At 36.2% G+C, this 13,776-nt stretch overlaps 1 protein-coding gene and 1 long non-coding RNA gene across 9 annotated transcripts in view; one reads left to right on the plus strand and one right to left on the minus strand.

The window, feature by feature from the left end:
• Positions 1-11,487, plus strand: part of CCDC82 (coiled-coil domain containing 82) — a 32,624-nt gene extending 21,137 nt beyond the window's left edge. For 6 of the 8 annotated variants that reach the window (XM_070490410.1, XM_070490415.1, XM_070490412.1 and 3 more), the window contains 2 exons: positions 5,363-5,548; positions 10,577-11,487. In XM_070490410.1, the coding sequence (XP_070346511.1) occupies positions 5,363-5,548; positions 10,577-10,642 (252 nt within the window). In that variant the 3' untranslated portion in view covers positions 10,643-11,487. Of the gene's footprint in view, positions 1-5,362; positions 5,549-5,921; positions 7,662-10,576 lie in introns of those variants that run through there. The other 2 variants (XM_070490413.1, XM_070490414.1) reach the window with 1 other exon arrangement.
• The window catches only part of LOC139041113 (uncharacterized), a 33,774-nt gene that overhangs the window by 8,095 nt on the left and 11,903 nt on the right, over positions 1-13,776 (minus strand). Inside the window, exons 3-5 of the long non-coding RNA XR_011495718.1 lie at positions 7,656-7,792; positions 4,255-4,354; positions 2,192-2,350 (exon numbers count right to left, since the gene is read on the minus strand). This is a non-coding gene — a long non-coding RNA (uncharacterized lncRNA). The remainder of the gene's footprint in view (positions 1-2,191; positions 2,351-4,254; positions 4,355-7,655; positions 7,793-13,776) is intronic.

A 13,776-nucleotide genomic window follows, 5' to 3' on the forward strand; every position in this document is an offset into this window, starting at 1 on the left:
CATACAATGTGAAGAGAGAGAAAGTGCAGATGCAGACTACTTCTATTTATTTTTTAAACTTACTTTATAAAGGTTTTGCATTTATAAATGCAAAAATATTGAGGGGCCAGCCCAGTGACCTAGTGGTTGAGTTTGTGTGCTCTGCTTTGGCGCCCTGGGATTCGCTGGTTCAGATCCTGGGCGCAGACCTACACACCACTCATCAAGCCATGCTGTGGAGGCCTCCCACATACAAAAAATAGAGGAAGATTGGCACACATGTTAGCTCAAGAACAATCTTCCTCAAGCAAAAAGGGGAGGATTGGCAGCAGATGTTAGCTCAGGGCCAATCTTCCTTACCAAAAGTAAGTAAATAAAAAATATTGAGAGCTTCCTCTGGTAAGTCTGTATATCCATGAGGGCTCTGTGTATGTTTGAGGGGCTAGAGACCCAAAGTTGCCTGTAAGTATTGCCAGTCAATTATTAAGATCGAAATATACTATTTATCTGAATTCTTTCACTTGATTGGCTAGTATGATTCCTCAGTTTTATTGGACAATAATTAACCAGATCCCTCTGAACAATCTGGTTGCAAGAATCACCTAGAAAGTTTGTATGGGTATAATAAATTCAGAATTATTCTTTAATGTTTTATTTGGCAAGTTACAGAAAACATTTCTTTTTTCAACATAGTCATATGCAAATATCCCCATTGTTTAAAAACTGATCTATCACTTTTTATGAGATAAGATACCTAGAATCCTAATAAAAGTCATTTAATACCTTAAGGATCATATTCTGTTATATAGATCAAAAATATTGCTGTGCAGACACTGTCTATGCTGTCTGTAGCTAATCCTGGAGAGGGAAGTGAGTTAGAAAACCATTTCTGGAGTTCTGACATTCCTGTAATTGAATAAAGATTCCATATAAAATAGTTCATTCAAATATCTAAAAAATAAAAGAGATCTTGTGAAATAAAAGCAAAGATCATTGATATACCAGCCACACAATGAAAAAACATAAAAACTCACAAATATATTGGAAAATAATTATTCTCTATTTGAAAGCATGCAATTAAAACTACCCTAAGTTGCCAGATGATAGCTCTTAAAGCAGCAAAGTATCTGTAAATCAAATGAGAAAATGCCGTTCTGTCAAGATTGCGTTGAAACCAGCAGTTTCAGGCAAAGTAAGATTCCTAGAGAAAGAAAGAGTGTGACGTATCTTTTTAGAACACTGGATAGCTATATAGAGCCATAGTTACAAAGCTATACGTATTCAGTGCCTGTAAGTTTATCCTAGGCAAAGTAACTCAGTAAAAGCAAATGACCTAATCGTAAAGTTCCTTGAAGCATTATTTATATTACAAAAAAATTGGAAATAAACCAAATAAAATTTTAGAGTAGGGATTTAGTAAGCCACGTATACCATTATTTTGTGATAGAATGTAATAGAACTACTAAAATAATATTTATGAAGGTTATGAAATAATGCTAGGTGAAAGTAAAGTAATAAGCAGTGTATACACTATCCTTGCATCTATGTAAAACTGTGTGTATAGCTGTATGCGAATGTTAAACTAGTTTTGAATATATTAAGATAGTGTGATTGAAATTCTTTAATATTAAACTTTTTCTTTAAAAGGAAGAATCACTTATTAAAATGTATTTTATATCCTACTGAGCTACAGTGTCAGTGCACATATAGAAAGGAACAGGAAGGGAATAGGGAAAGGAAAAAGAAAAGGAGAAAAACCTGTTTTTAATCCGAGGTATTAAAGAGACTGTGCCCACACCCACCCTCAGGTTATTTTGAAAACTAATTCTCTATTTTTTGTTGCTGCTTGTAGTTACATAAAATTCAGACTCCTTGGGGTTAACTAGGGTTCTCTTGTTTTTGAGGCAGATTAGCCCTGAGCTAACATCTGCCGTCAGTCCTGCTTTTTGCTGAGGAAGATTGGCTCTGAGCTAACATCTGTACCCATCTTCCTCTGTTTTATACGTGGGATGCCTGCCACAGCATGGCTTGATAAGCAGTGCGTAGGTCTATACCCAGGATCCAAACCAGCCAACCCCAGGCCACCAAAGTGGAACATGTGAACTTAACCACTATGCCAGCCAACTAGGGTTCTCTTTTAAAGTAAAAATAATACTTTAAAAGAATACACTTAGTGAATTTGTTTAATGATAAAACTTTTCTCCTTACTTACCTGAGATTAGCTTCTTTGAAAGAAAGGACACTGCTGGAAAGTGGAATTAGTGGAAGAGAGTAATTTTAGTTACAGCAGTCTTGGTAGGGTACTGAGGTGAGAGGCCTTGGGCTCCCAGTTTGTGGTGAAGTCTCAGGGCGTAGATGGGAAGGAAATCACCTGGAGGAAAGAGAGATGTGAAATCTGAAAGGCATTTGGGAGGACTGACAACAATCTTGAGTTAATTTTCAATTTTGCCCAGACTCCAGGAAATGCTTAAGATCCAATAGGAAGAGGCAGTGATTTTGAGGCAGGTGACAATGAGTAAAATGTGTCCATGCAAAAAACAGGCCAAGAGGAAATAGAATTCCTTGGCTCAGACAGTTGCACCAAATATTTCTAGAGACTTAGGAACAGAGAAACTTCTTCCCATCCTTCCTCTTTCCTTAAGCATCTTTTTTCTTGCTTCTTCATACTTTAACTTCCATAATGAAGGAAGAGTCATCCATAAATGAGGGCCTAGAAAAATACCTCAAAAAGCTACCTGCAGTTAGCCAGATGTTACAAATGTGCATAATGCATCTTTCATTATATTTCCTTGCCTTTGTTTAACTAGTGTTAATTTACACTTCCACATGCTAATCTAATAAATTTTAAATCAGATTCTTTCTGTTGCTTTGCAGTCACCATCTTCTGCTTTAGGAAAATTTGGTGACAGTTTTAGTGTTGTTTCCAGTTATATCTTGGAAATGTAGGATCTCTTCACATTGATAGCTGAGAGGACTATCCTCAGATTTATCAATTTATAGAGCCGTGTTAACCCTGCACAGTGGATTAGTAATCATTTACATGTCACTTGGCTTATCTGCTTTGAGAACAATCATCACAGAACTTAGCTCTTCTCTATCTCTGGCAATTTTTTAATACTGTCTGTTTTGTTAGAGTGGTGTCCTTAATGTCCAGAAATGCAATTAGATAATTCAGTGTAGTCCCTGCATACATTCCTGGGCACTACTCTGTCAGCATAGATTATTTTATCTGTTTTAGTCTTTATATAAATGGAGTCCTACAGCATAGGCCATGTTTTATTGTATACATTAATTCATAATGTAGAATAGGCAAAAAACGGATGGGGTGAGAGAAGGAGAGGTCCACTTGCAGTATTACAGTTATTATCTACATTTACTGTCTTCTATGAAGCCTAACTAACAATGGTCTAGACTCTTTCATATGAAATATGATCACATTTTAGGAAAAAAAGAATATTCTAAAAGTAATTTTGGGCTTCCTGACCTACATAAGTGTAAGTAGATACCAAGAGAGTAGCAATTAGAAATGGAAAGAAGTAACTATAATGTTTCATATTTTCAATAGATGTTTTTACTTTAACAGGAAAAAAAATTTAAATAAGGATTCTGAAACACTTTTCCTTCCCTCTTGTCCCAAGTTAAAAATTCTATACAGATAAATTCCTCTTATTTTGTGGAAATATAGAATACAGTGTGGAGGAAATAAGATCACCTTATTCCCCTACTGTATTTTATCCTGAACAGCCATAGGAGACTTCTCCCACACAATCTACTTTGATGGCAGAAATGGAGAGACACAGGGTACCCCTAGTGGCCACTGCAACTATCTTGATGTCTTTTTACTCAAAGTATGAGGTATTGGCAAGTGAATTGTTAAAATTGACATGACTGGTTTGATGATAATGTTGAAATGGGAAAGATACTTAGAGTAAGCAAAAACTGTACAATAATACTTGACTATTTCTAATGATCTGAAAAACAGAAAGGTTTTCACAGAACACAAACAGAAATGTGACTATGCTTTCCTTCAGTTTCGGGGAATTTCAAGAAAGGTTGTAAGATGTCCCAAACACCATCTTCACAAGATAATGCATCAAACCTGACTGTTCTGATTATCATATTTAACTTTTATTTTTGTTTTTGCCAATATACTCTTCCATTATTTATTGAACTCATCACCTGTGGGATCCACTGCAGGGTGGCCTCAAAAAACCAGTACAATTCATTGTCAGATAGAATACAAGTTTCATAGATCAATCAATATTGTAACTATACCATTTGTACTGAGCTCATGGAAGCATGATCCATTAGTGAACTTAGGCATAGAGACAAATCCATATGTTAGCAAGAAGTTCGTCTGTTTCCTCAGGTCACTCTGTGAAAATAAGATTGATCATGTTATAATATTTGGAGCCCTTTCTGATGCATTTTCTACAATGAGTAAAATAACATAGGCACAATTATATTTAATTTGGTCAGTGCAGTGACGCTTTCTTCCTCTTTTATTTATAGGCGTGTATAACAAACTATTCAATCAAAATATTCTTAAGGAGAAATGTTCTGGTTGGTCGATTTTACAAGAAGAGTATTCTTAATCATAGAATCCTACAAGTCCATATAAATGTAGAAATTCAAATTTGTGTAGTTTTCTAACAATAAAATATTAATGTGTTATAATCACATCAGACTCATTAATTAAGGAAACAAATATGACTAAACATAAAGTTATTTTTTACTTTACAAATTTTTTTGGAAAAAAGTATTTAGTAAAAAACTACTAACACTTAGTATTGGTAGGAGAGTTTGTTTCAGTTTTACATGTTGCTATAAGCTGGAAAATTATCGTAATCCTGGCGTTTTTAACTCAGTAACTGTATACTTACAATAGCTCACCTGCTTTTCTGGCTGTCAAGTGTGCCCGTCCTTCTGCCTTTCAAGCCATTTTTTCTCCTCCTTCCCAAACTTGGTTAACTCTGTGTTTTAGAGACTTAGTTCCAGCATCACCTATTCAAGGACCTTTTTCCTCTCTTGACTGGGTTACTTGTGCCTCCTCTGGGAACTGATAGCATCCAGTGCATGGCATTTGACACATTGTTTTCCAATCATTTGTTTTTCTCCCAAGACTGTAAGCCCCCAAACACAGGTAGGCCATTGTTCACTTACATATCTCAGTGCTTAGCCCAATACTTGAAATATAGCAGGTACTCAGTTTTTGACTAGGTTGTATAAATAAGAGAAGTAGAGGAATCATTGTATAAACATTAAAACATTAACAATGCATTGATTAGATTCTGCTGTTAAAGAAAACCTGAAAACCAGAAAGGCTGTGTATTACTATATTATTTCCTTCCTATGTCAGAATAATGTTTCTTTCTTGATTTAGGTGTTCACTGTTGGCAGAATTTGTGCTAATCGTACCAAAGTTTATCATCAACTGAGACATTTCAAATTCAAGCTGTACCAAGAATGTTGCTCCATTGCAAAGACAGAAGTAGTTGAGGATGAACAGGTTAAAGAAACAGTGGAAAGAATTTTTAATCAGTCAAAAGAAAGTGGCTGGATTAAAGAGGTAAGCTGAATACAAAAGGGCCGTTTCATTCAGTAGATTCTGGAGCCTAATTATGATCAGCAAAAGGATACAAATGATTAGAGGACAGTGAAATTTAGAAAAGAATCTCTCCTCCTCTCCCGGTCTTTGTATTTTCTCTTCTTCCACCCATTCCTTTCATGCTTGTCATTGTCCTACCCTGAAGAAGTGTCCTGATCTAAGCTTCACTCCGCTCATCAGGTAAATTTTAATCGCGATGATCCTGTCCCTTAATGAAAGGCCTCTGTCCTTTCGCTTTTATATATGTAGTGTTCTTTACCTATAGATTAAGTGCCCTTATTTTCTTTGACAAGGTATAGGACTCACCTCTGCTTGTCTGCTTCCTATTCTTTAGAACAGTTCTTGTGACCTGAGAGTGAAGAAGCACCTGGTGCCAATCTGAGGAAAGGATCTCGGCTGCCAGTTCTAATCCCACCCACATCCTCTTCTTGAGGACATGGGACTGAGCAGTGAGCACTGTAACTGAAGATCCAGGGGAGTGCAGAGGTTTCGGGCCACGGCACTGATTTTGATTCCCCCGTATCCTGTTGATTACTAAATTTGCTATCAGGGATAAAGTGGGGGTTTTGAAGAGTGCGCTGGGTTCCCGAAGATCTGCTGGCAGCTCATAAGCTCTGGTCTGCTCACAGAGCTTTTAGAATTGCTTATGGTACATGGAAAGAACGCTATTATGATTGCAATCTTCTAAAACAAGTCTGCTTACATGAATGTATAAGAGAGAACATATAGTAGATTTTCAGGCAACTCAGATCTAACAGTATATTTAATCTTAGAAAAAAAAAGAAGGCTGACTTGAGATCCATTGCCTGGGTTATTTATATCACAGGGGAATTTGTAAAAGAGGAAGATGAAAAAGAAGAGAGCTTAGAGGATAAACTTATGAGCAAAGGGAAAGAAAAACAGAACAACAAAGCAGGAAGTCCGTAGGACATGTCATGTTCCACAGAGGTCTCCCGATCTGGAGAATGACATCAAGATTGGTTTCCCTTTTGACAGTTAGCCTCCACCACAAACTACCACCCAGTGATCTCCTTGTCTGGCCCTCACATCTTGACCCTTAAGTCATCTTTCTCTCATTTTACTCTCTTCAGTTTTTTATCTTTTACTTTGCTTCTACTTCTCTCATCCCGTGCTTCTCTCCCTGTCCTCTGTGCTTGTCCACTTGCCTTAGGGAGGAGCCATCACTTGTCCAGTAAGCCCCATCGTCATTTTCCTAGGTGACTTAAATTCTTAAGTGCTTCTACTGGTGTATTTAATTGTTGCCAATCCTCTGGTGGAGTTGAAAGACCTATTGGGATACCATATATTTAAAGAATTGTATACTAGGTGTAGAAAAATCACTGCGCATGTATTATGTATATTATATAATAATATATATGGGGAAGGATATTAAACTTCTTGCAGAAAAAAATAAAAGCATTTCCAAATTATGTACCTTCGAGAAAGCTTAACAAGGTTTATAACAACAGAAGGGATCCGGAATAAGAAAAAATATTCTTAGGAAAAGAAAGCCAAGTGTTATATTATGCTTAAAGAATAACACTTAACATCGGGCATTGAAGGTGTTTCAAAATTGTCCATGTTTAGCACAGTATGCACATTTTTTCACATAAAATATCGAAGAGCTTTATTTTCTCTTTGAGATCTCTTTTACTTTGAAAGTATTTTTCGAGAGACTTTCTCAAAAGATTTCCTGGAAACTAAAGAAGTTTATAACCAGTATAAGCCTATCTGCAGCTTTCCGTGCTGTGATTAAATTTCACAATTTATAGAGTGCTCTGACATTTCTCAGCGTCACTTTGCCTGTCCCTCAGTGTGTGTGCCCTGAGTGATAGCACGGCATGTGTTCTGGGCATGCATGCTGCCTTCTCTGGCTGCATCTCACGGCCACAGTTACTCTAACCCTTTAGAATACCAGGGCTCAGTGCTCCTTGAATGGCCATATCTGTGGCTCTGTCTGTTCTTACCTCCCAATTATTATGTCAACCTCTTCTTTTACCTTCCACAAACTATTTGTTCCTGTCCTTCCTCCCCCAGCTTGTGTTTCACACCTTGCTTTTTCCCTTACCTGACCCTCCTTCCTCCAAGCATTTTTCTTCCATATCTCAGGATATCTCAGCATTTCTTCCAAAGACTTGCCAACTAGAATGCCCTCCTCCTTCTTCTCCTTCTTCCCAACTTGAACTAGGATGATCTGTTTTTAACCTAGTGATATTAAAGGGATAGAAGCAAATCAAGTGTAGGAAAAAAAAATGACAAGAAAATTATCATAAAACCAAAATATATAATAAATATAATAGGAATATGTCTCATTCTAAATGAGAGCTGAAAAACATAATATGTGCCACTGGCAAAATTCTAACAAATGTTTTTTCATTAAGAAGAAAGTACATATGATGATGGGGTTTCCAGGGAAGTTGAAGATAGGATTGTTAGCATGGGGTAATGAATCCATGAACACCAGGGAGTGAGAAAAGTGTGTCAAATAGAAGTATCAAGTTTCAGTTGTACAGTTGTATTTAAAGTAAATTTAAATGTATTACATAAAGGTTGTTATATAAATAAGAATTTTAAATTGTGATTGGGTATCCCACCCCTTCCCGAAACTTCCCCACTTGTTCTCTTCTCTTTCTTACCGCCTTTTAAACTTTTTTTTTTTCCTTTTTTTCTACCCCTTAAACTGTTGTTTTTCAAAACGTGGTCCTAAACTACCTAGGTCAAAATCACCTAGAAGTTTATGAAAAATGTATAATGCCTGGGCTCAGTGCAGACCTATTGAATAAGAATCCTTGGGGGTGTTAAACCCAACGATTAACTAATTAGGTGATTCTAAAGCAGATTGAAGGTTGAGGGCCACTGCTTAAGAGTGCATGTTGTACTGGATTCTGTCCTCAGCCTCCTCTCTAAGCTCGCTCCCTTGGCAAACCCATTCCTTTCTTCAGGTCTAACTGCCACTTCTGAGTAGAAGACTCCAGTCTCCTTCTTTTATCTTCTGACCCCTTTCTCACACTCCATTCCCACAATTCCAACTGTTTTCCTTAGTAGGTCCACCCGGCGCTCTAAGGGGTTGACATAATAAGACCCTAACTCTCCAAATTCTTAGTAGAGAAGACTGAGGGAAGCAGTCTCTAGGGGGAGAGAATGCCCAGGGAGTACTAACCTCCTCTGTCTGAGGTTCACTGCCCTGCAGAGGTTTATTTTCACACTAAAGCTGCACCCTGCCCCCACCCTTTAAATCTCAGAAATAGCATGCTATTTGCTATTATAGATATTGCTATATTGCTATATATAGATATTGCTATAATCTCCAAATGGTTAAAAGCCTGGGTTTAAATATTTTTTAGCAGTAGAATTTGGGAGAAGATTACTTTATTTCTCTAAGCCTAAATTTTCTCAGTAGTAAAATAGGAACTAAAACAATAATTATTTAGGGTTAGGGTTTTGATTGTAGAGATTAAATGAGTAACACATTTCAAGCATTTAGTATAGGACCTGGAAATTAGTAATTGATCAATTAATGTTAGCTATTATTTGTAATAAAAACCAGGAGATGTTTTCCTTTCTCTTCTCAGTGTTGCTAAGATAGATCGTAATTTCCCAAAAGAAATTTGATAAATAAGACAAAAAAGAATGTAAAGAGAATATAAAAAGTATAATAACAGTGAAACTTTTAAGGTATAAGTTTCTAATTCTTGAGTAATTTACTTATATCTAATAGAACCTGAGTTCTAGGTCAAGAGAATCCCTAAGTAGTCCATAGATTTTTTCCCACCTGTTCTTTTCTTTGTTCTTTCCAGAGAAAGTGATCCAGTCAGAATTCTTTGTCTGGGGCTTGGGGCGGGAGACGAGGGGGCTGTTCATGGCCCTGTCTGAAAGGAAAACACACTCCTCATATACGCTTCCATAGGTCCCTATTACCACAAAAGTCAGAGGCATTAGGAGCCTCTCTCACCTCCTTGGGAGTAGAACTAGAGCTCATAAGTAGAGTTAAGAAACCATCAGGTCAGTTAATCTGCTCAACTGAGGTAAGCACTTTGAACTGTTACCAAACTTGAAATCTCCAAATCATCCTCACTCATCTCTTATCTACCCTGGTCTTTACTCTTCATCTTCATTGCTCTCACTCAAATCTGGGCTCTCATTACCTAAATTATTACAGTAGACTCATAACTAGTTGCCGTACTATTCTAGAATGGATGGTTTGCCGTTTTTCTTATAGCTCAGATCATGTTGGTGTCCTGCCCTGACACCTTTAGCAGCTTTTCATTGCTGTCACATTATTGCTAAACTCCTTAACCTAGTATTTCGTTCTTCTTATTCTTTGACCTCAGCCTCTTTGGTTTAGTCTTCTGTCTCCCTGTTCCCCTAAAAACCTCAGATTGTGGTCAAATCCTGAATTTTCTTGTCTTGTCACTGTTGTATAGACAGTTATCTCCTACACAAAACTCTCTCCACCAAATCTTTGCCTACCAAATCTTTCTTCCCAGGACAGCTTAAATGCCAGTCCTTCCCGGTCACCTCAGCTAACCATGACCTCTCTTCTGAACCCTCATAACAATGTCTCTGCTTCTTTATGGCCCTTGTTATTGATTATCATTGGTGTATTACTTCTGAACTCTGTTCTCCTTAGGGGCAGGGAAAGCAATTTTTTTCTTGTACCTAGATAATCATTAGCAGAGTATTTAATATACGTTTTGCATTCAACAAATTTTTGTTGAATAAATTATTGAAGTTGTCATACTTCTACTATAAATATGATAGAAAAATTTTAATTTACTGGAAAATTATGAAATTAATAATAGTGTTTAGTTTGATCTTTCTCCAGTGCTTTATATGAGTTAGAAATGCTTATTTGAAACTGAGTCCCTGCTTATAACAAAAAGATTACCATGAAATGAACTTTTTCCTGTTTGTGTCTGTAGATTAAAAAGGCCTAGTTTATCTTCATTGCTTTGAGTAAAATAACTAGCTTTTTTATTGTATACACAGAAATATGGGAAACTTCAAGAATATCTCAATTCTGCGGATTACTTTCAAGATGAGAAGTTTGACTAAATTGTAACACATTTCCTTCAGAGAAGATTTTGTAAATCCTGTAAATGTGAAGATCATGGGTCTTGTTTATCTGTATCATGTGACATATCTATATATTTTATGTATATCTTCATGGCAGAAGATCTTGTTTAAAATATATGTTCATCTTAATTTCCGTGAAATGGAAATTCCACTCTACAGTCTAATAAAATTTTTATCTGCTGTACATAGAAATAAGCTTAATAATTTTTACATAGGTGTATTTTAAAGTTATATAGCAATGCCTTTATTACAGATGACTATCAAGTGAATGAGCTGCTCACGTCCCGTCAGTTTAGTAGAAAAATACTTTATTGGAAAAATGTATTTAGACTAACATCTACATGTATTTATTGCTGAATCCCTGCCCAGATCTACTTAGTACCCTTTTGCAGTATTAAATGACCTTCACTAATATATTTTTTACTACTGTCATTATCTAGACCAATGGGCCATGGAAGAAACTTCAGTGTTCATCAGTTCAGTGCCCTTGCCTTAGAATCAGAGCATAGTTACCTGTGCCAGGTAGAGGAGTGAAACCTTCACTAAAGATTCCCTTGAAAATAGATTTCCGGCTTCCAGAGTTTTTCAACCCTCACCTTCAGGAATAATTTCATGATGTTCTTTATTTTTTCTATTCAGTTTTGTCTACATGTTAATGATTAAGATGTATTTTATTTCTTTTTATCCATAACTTTTCTCATATATGTATTTATGTTAGGATCAGAAGATCTCAAATAGAGTCAAAAATAGTTTAAAAGCATATTTTGACGTCTGCATTGCTTTGCGCTAGATTTTTTCCCATAATATAATAAAGTAAAATGGTTTCAGAGTGAACAAATGGACCCTGTCTATTCTGTATCTTTAATTCTTAAAAGTAATGTTCTAGTAGGATCTATTTTACCGTTGAATTTTAGATACTTGTTTCTTACTTCCAGTGTTGGTTGAACCTAGCTTCATCTATTATATGGTTCGTGTCATGGACTTCAGTGTGTACGCATACATAAAAAGCTACATTTTATTAAGTTCTTACATAGAGATTATGTAATACTTTCTGCAATTAATTTTCCTGAAATTAATTGCTATTATTATTGTAAACAAAACAAGTAGAAAAAAGCTCACAAAGTGGTGAGAATACTGATGCTGATGTTCCATGTGAGGAGTGCATACCATTTCAAAAGTGTGAAACAGAAATTTCATTCACATACCTCTGCTCTTATTATTTCTCTAGCGTATGGAAATAATCCTTAACTAAATGAAGTCATAGTTGAAAGCTGAAGATGAAGTAACAATGTCCAAAAAGAAGCAAGGCAGAATTAAAGGAAAAGTGATAGTCAAATTGGAAGGGTGAAGGATCATGAATGACTTGTAAAAAGGAAGGCCAGGGAAGATGAGAAAGAATGATCCCTAAGGTCTCTGATGACCCTGGAAGCATCACTTCTCATACATGACACTACAGACAGGCTTGAGAGAACTGAAGAGTGAGAGTTCCAACCGGAGAGTTTTCTCAGTTAATTTATCTATTGTTTTTAATAGTACTCATTTAATTAGTAAAAATTATGGCACTAATGATTCCAGGTACCTATGATGGAAGCTGACCCAGCTCGTAGGTCAGGCATCCTGTTGGATGGAAGCATTTTTCCTGTTAGAACAGCATCCTGACTGCTGATCAGGAAATGCTAATAGGTAGTTTTCCTGATGTCTGAGGTCACTGCAACCCAGCAAGCTTGTTCAGTGGGTGTTTGAAGAATACAAGAGGCTTTTAGGTACATGATAAACCAAATGAGTGGCAGAGAGACAGGCTTTTAGGGAATGAGAGTCAGCATGGATCAAGGGTCAACAGAGAGTACCCTATAAGAAAATGAATTGTTCAAAAAACAGAATTAACTTTTACAGATATTATGACTTATTGTATTATTTTATCATCATCAATATCATTGATTCACTGTAACACTAAAAAGAAATAGTTTGTAAGCTTATAAATCTTACACATCTATGAGATTTTTAGACCTGGACGTTTATTACTGTAGTGTTAAGTGCTTTAGTGTTAGGTAGCTATGCATAGTAGAGATGATGAGGAAGGAAGCAATGGACAAGTAAAGGGGAATTAATGCTTGAAAGAATTCACATGGCTTTAGGGTTATAAGAGAGGGCATGGTACCATAAAAAGGGAAAAACAAGGAAAAACGAAATGTCTACGTTACTGACAGTTGGATATAGTCGACCATATTTTCTCACTTGTCTACTCTCCTATTCAGATGAGTAGTTCTATCTACTGCTCATTCCTTGAAGGCATTGTAGAACTTGCTTAGACTCCACTGTGTTGACTGAGGTATAATTGGAGCCCTTGAGCTATTTCAGGGATAGTCTGGCTTCCCTGTAACTCTTTTCACACTTGACACTGAGGCAGCAAGCCCAGTGGTTAAGAGAGCATAGGTTTGAAATCAGTCTTGAATTTGAGTCCTGGTCTGTTAACTTCCTAGTTGCATGAACTGGAACGTGGTTGAATTTCGATGAGCCTTGGTTTCCTCATTTACGAATAGGGTTAATAATCTCTATCCCTCAGGATTATTTGTGGATTAAGAGAAATATATGCAAAGTGCTGTGTCTGCAACATGATGTGACGGTAAATGAATAGTAACAGATGCGAATGGAAATGAGGCCTTGGGTGATAATGATGTCAACTTGAAATTAAATGGCTGTAAAGGGTAAATATGTACAAAAGACACTCTGAAGAAGTATCCTACACCACTGTAATATAGAACGAAAATGTATTAAATTCTTGCTTGACAAGTTTTTAAGGTGTTTCCCTGTCTAGCATAGAAATCAAAGTTTATATCAATTAGGAATAGCTGATTTGGCCAAGGACTCCGTGTTATTAATTAAAACCCATGCTACTTCAGGGCTGTAGAGTGAACAGTAAGTTTTAAATTTAAATATTAAATTTTTTCTCTTTTATCAAGTTTGATTGCCGAATATAAAGTTTCCATAGTAATAGAAGATATTGTCTAATGAACACAACTTTTTAAAAATCAAATGTAAAATGATCAAAACTCCTCCACTTCCTAATGATATGAGACAGTTCTCCATTCAAATTTTGCATACCTAACAAAGAA

The sequence above is a fragment of the Equus asinus genome, chromosome 20 (assembly GCF_041296235.1).
Source record: "Equus asinus isolate D_3611 breed Donkey chromosome 20, EquAss-T2T_v2, whole genome shotgun sequence".
Taxonomy (NCBI): domain Eukaryota; kingdom Metazoa; phylum Chordata; class Mammalia; order Perissodactyla; family Equidae; genus Equus; species Equus asinus.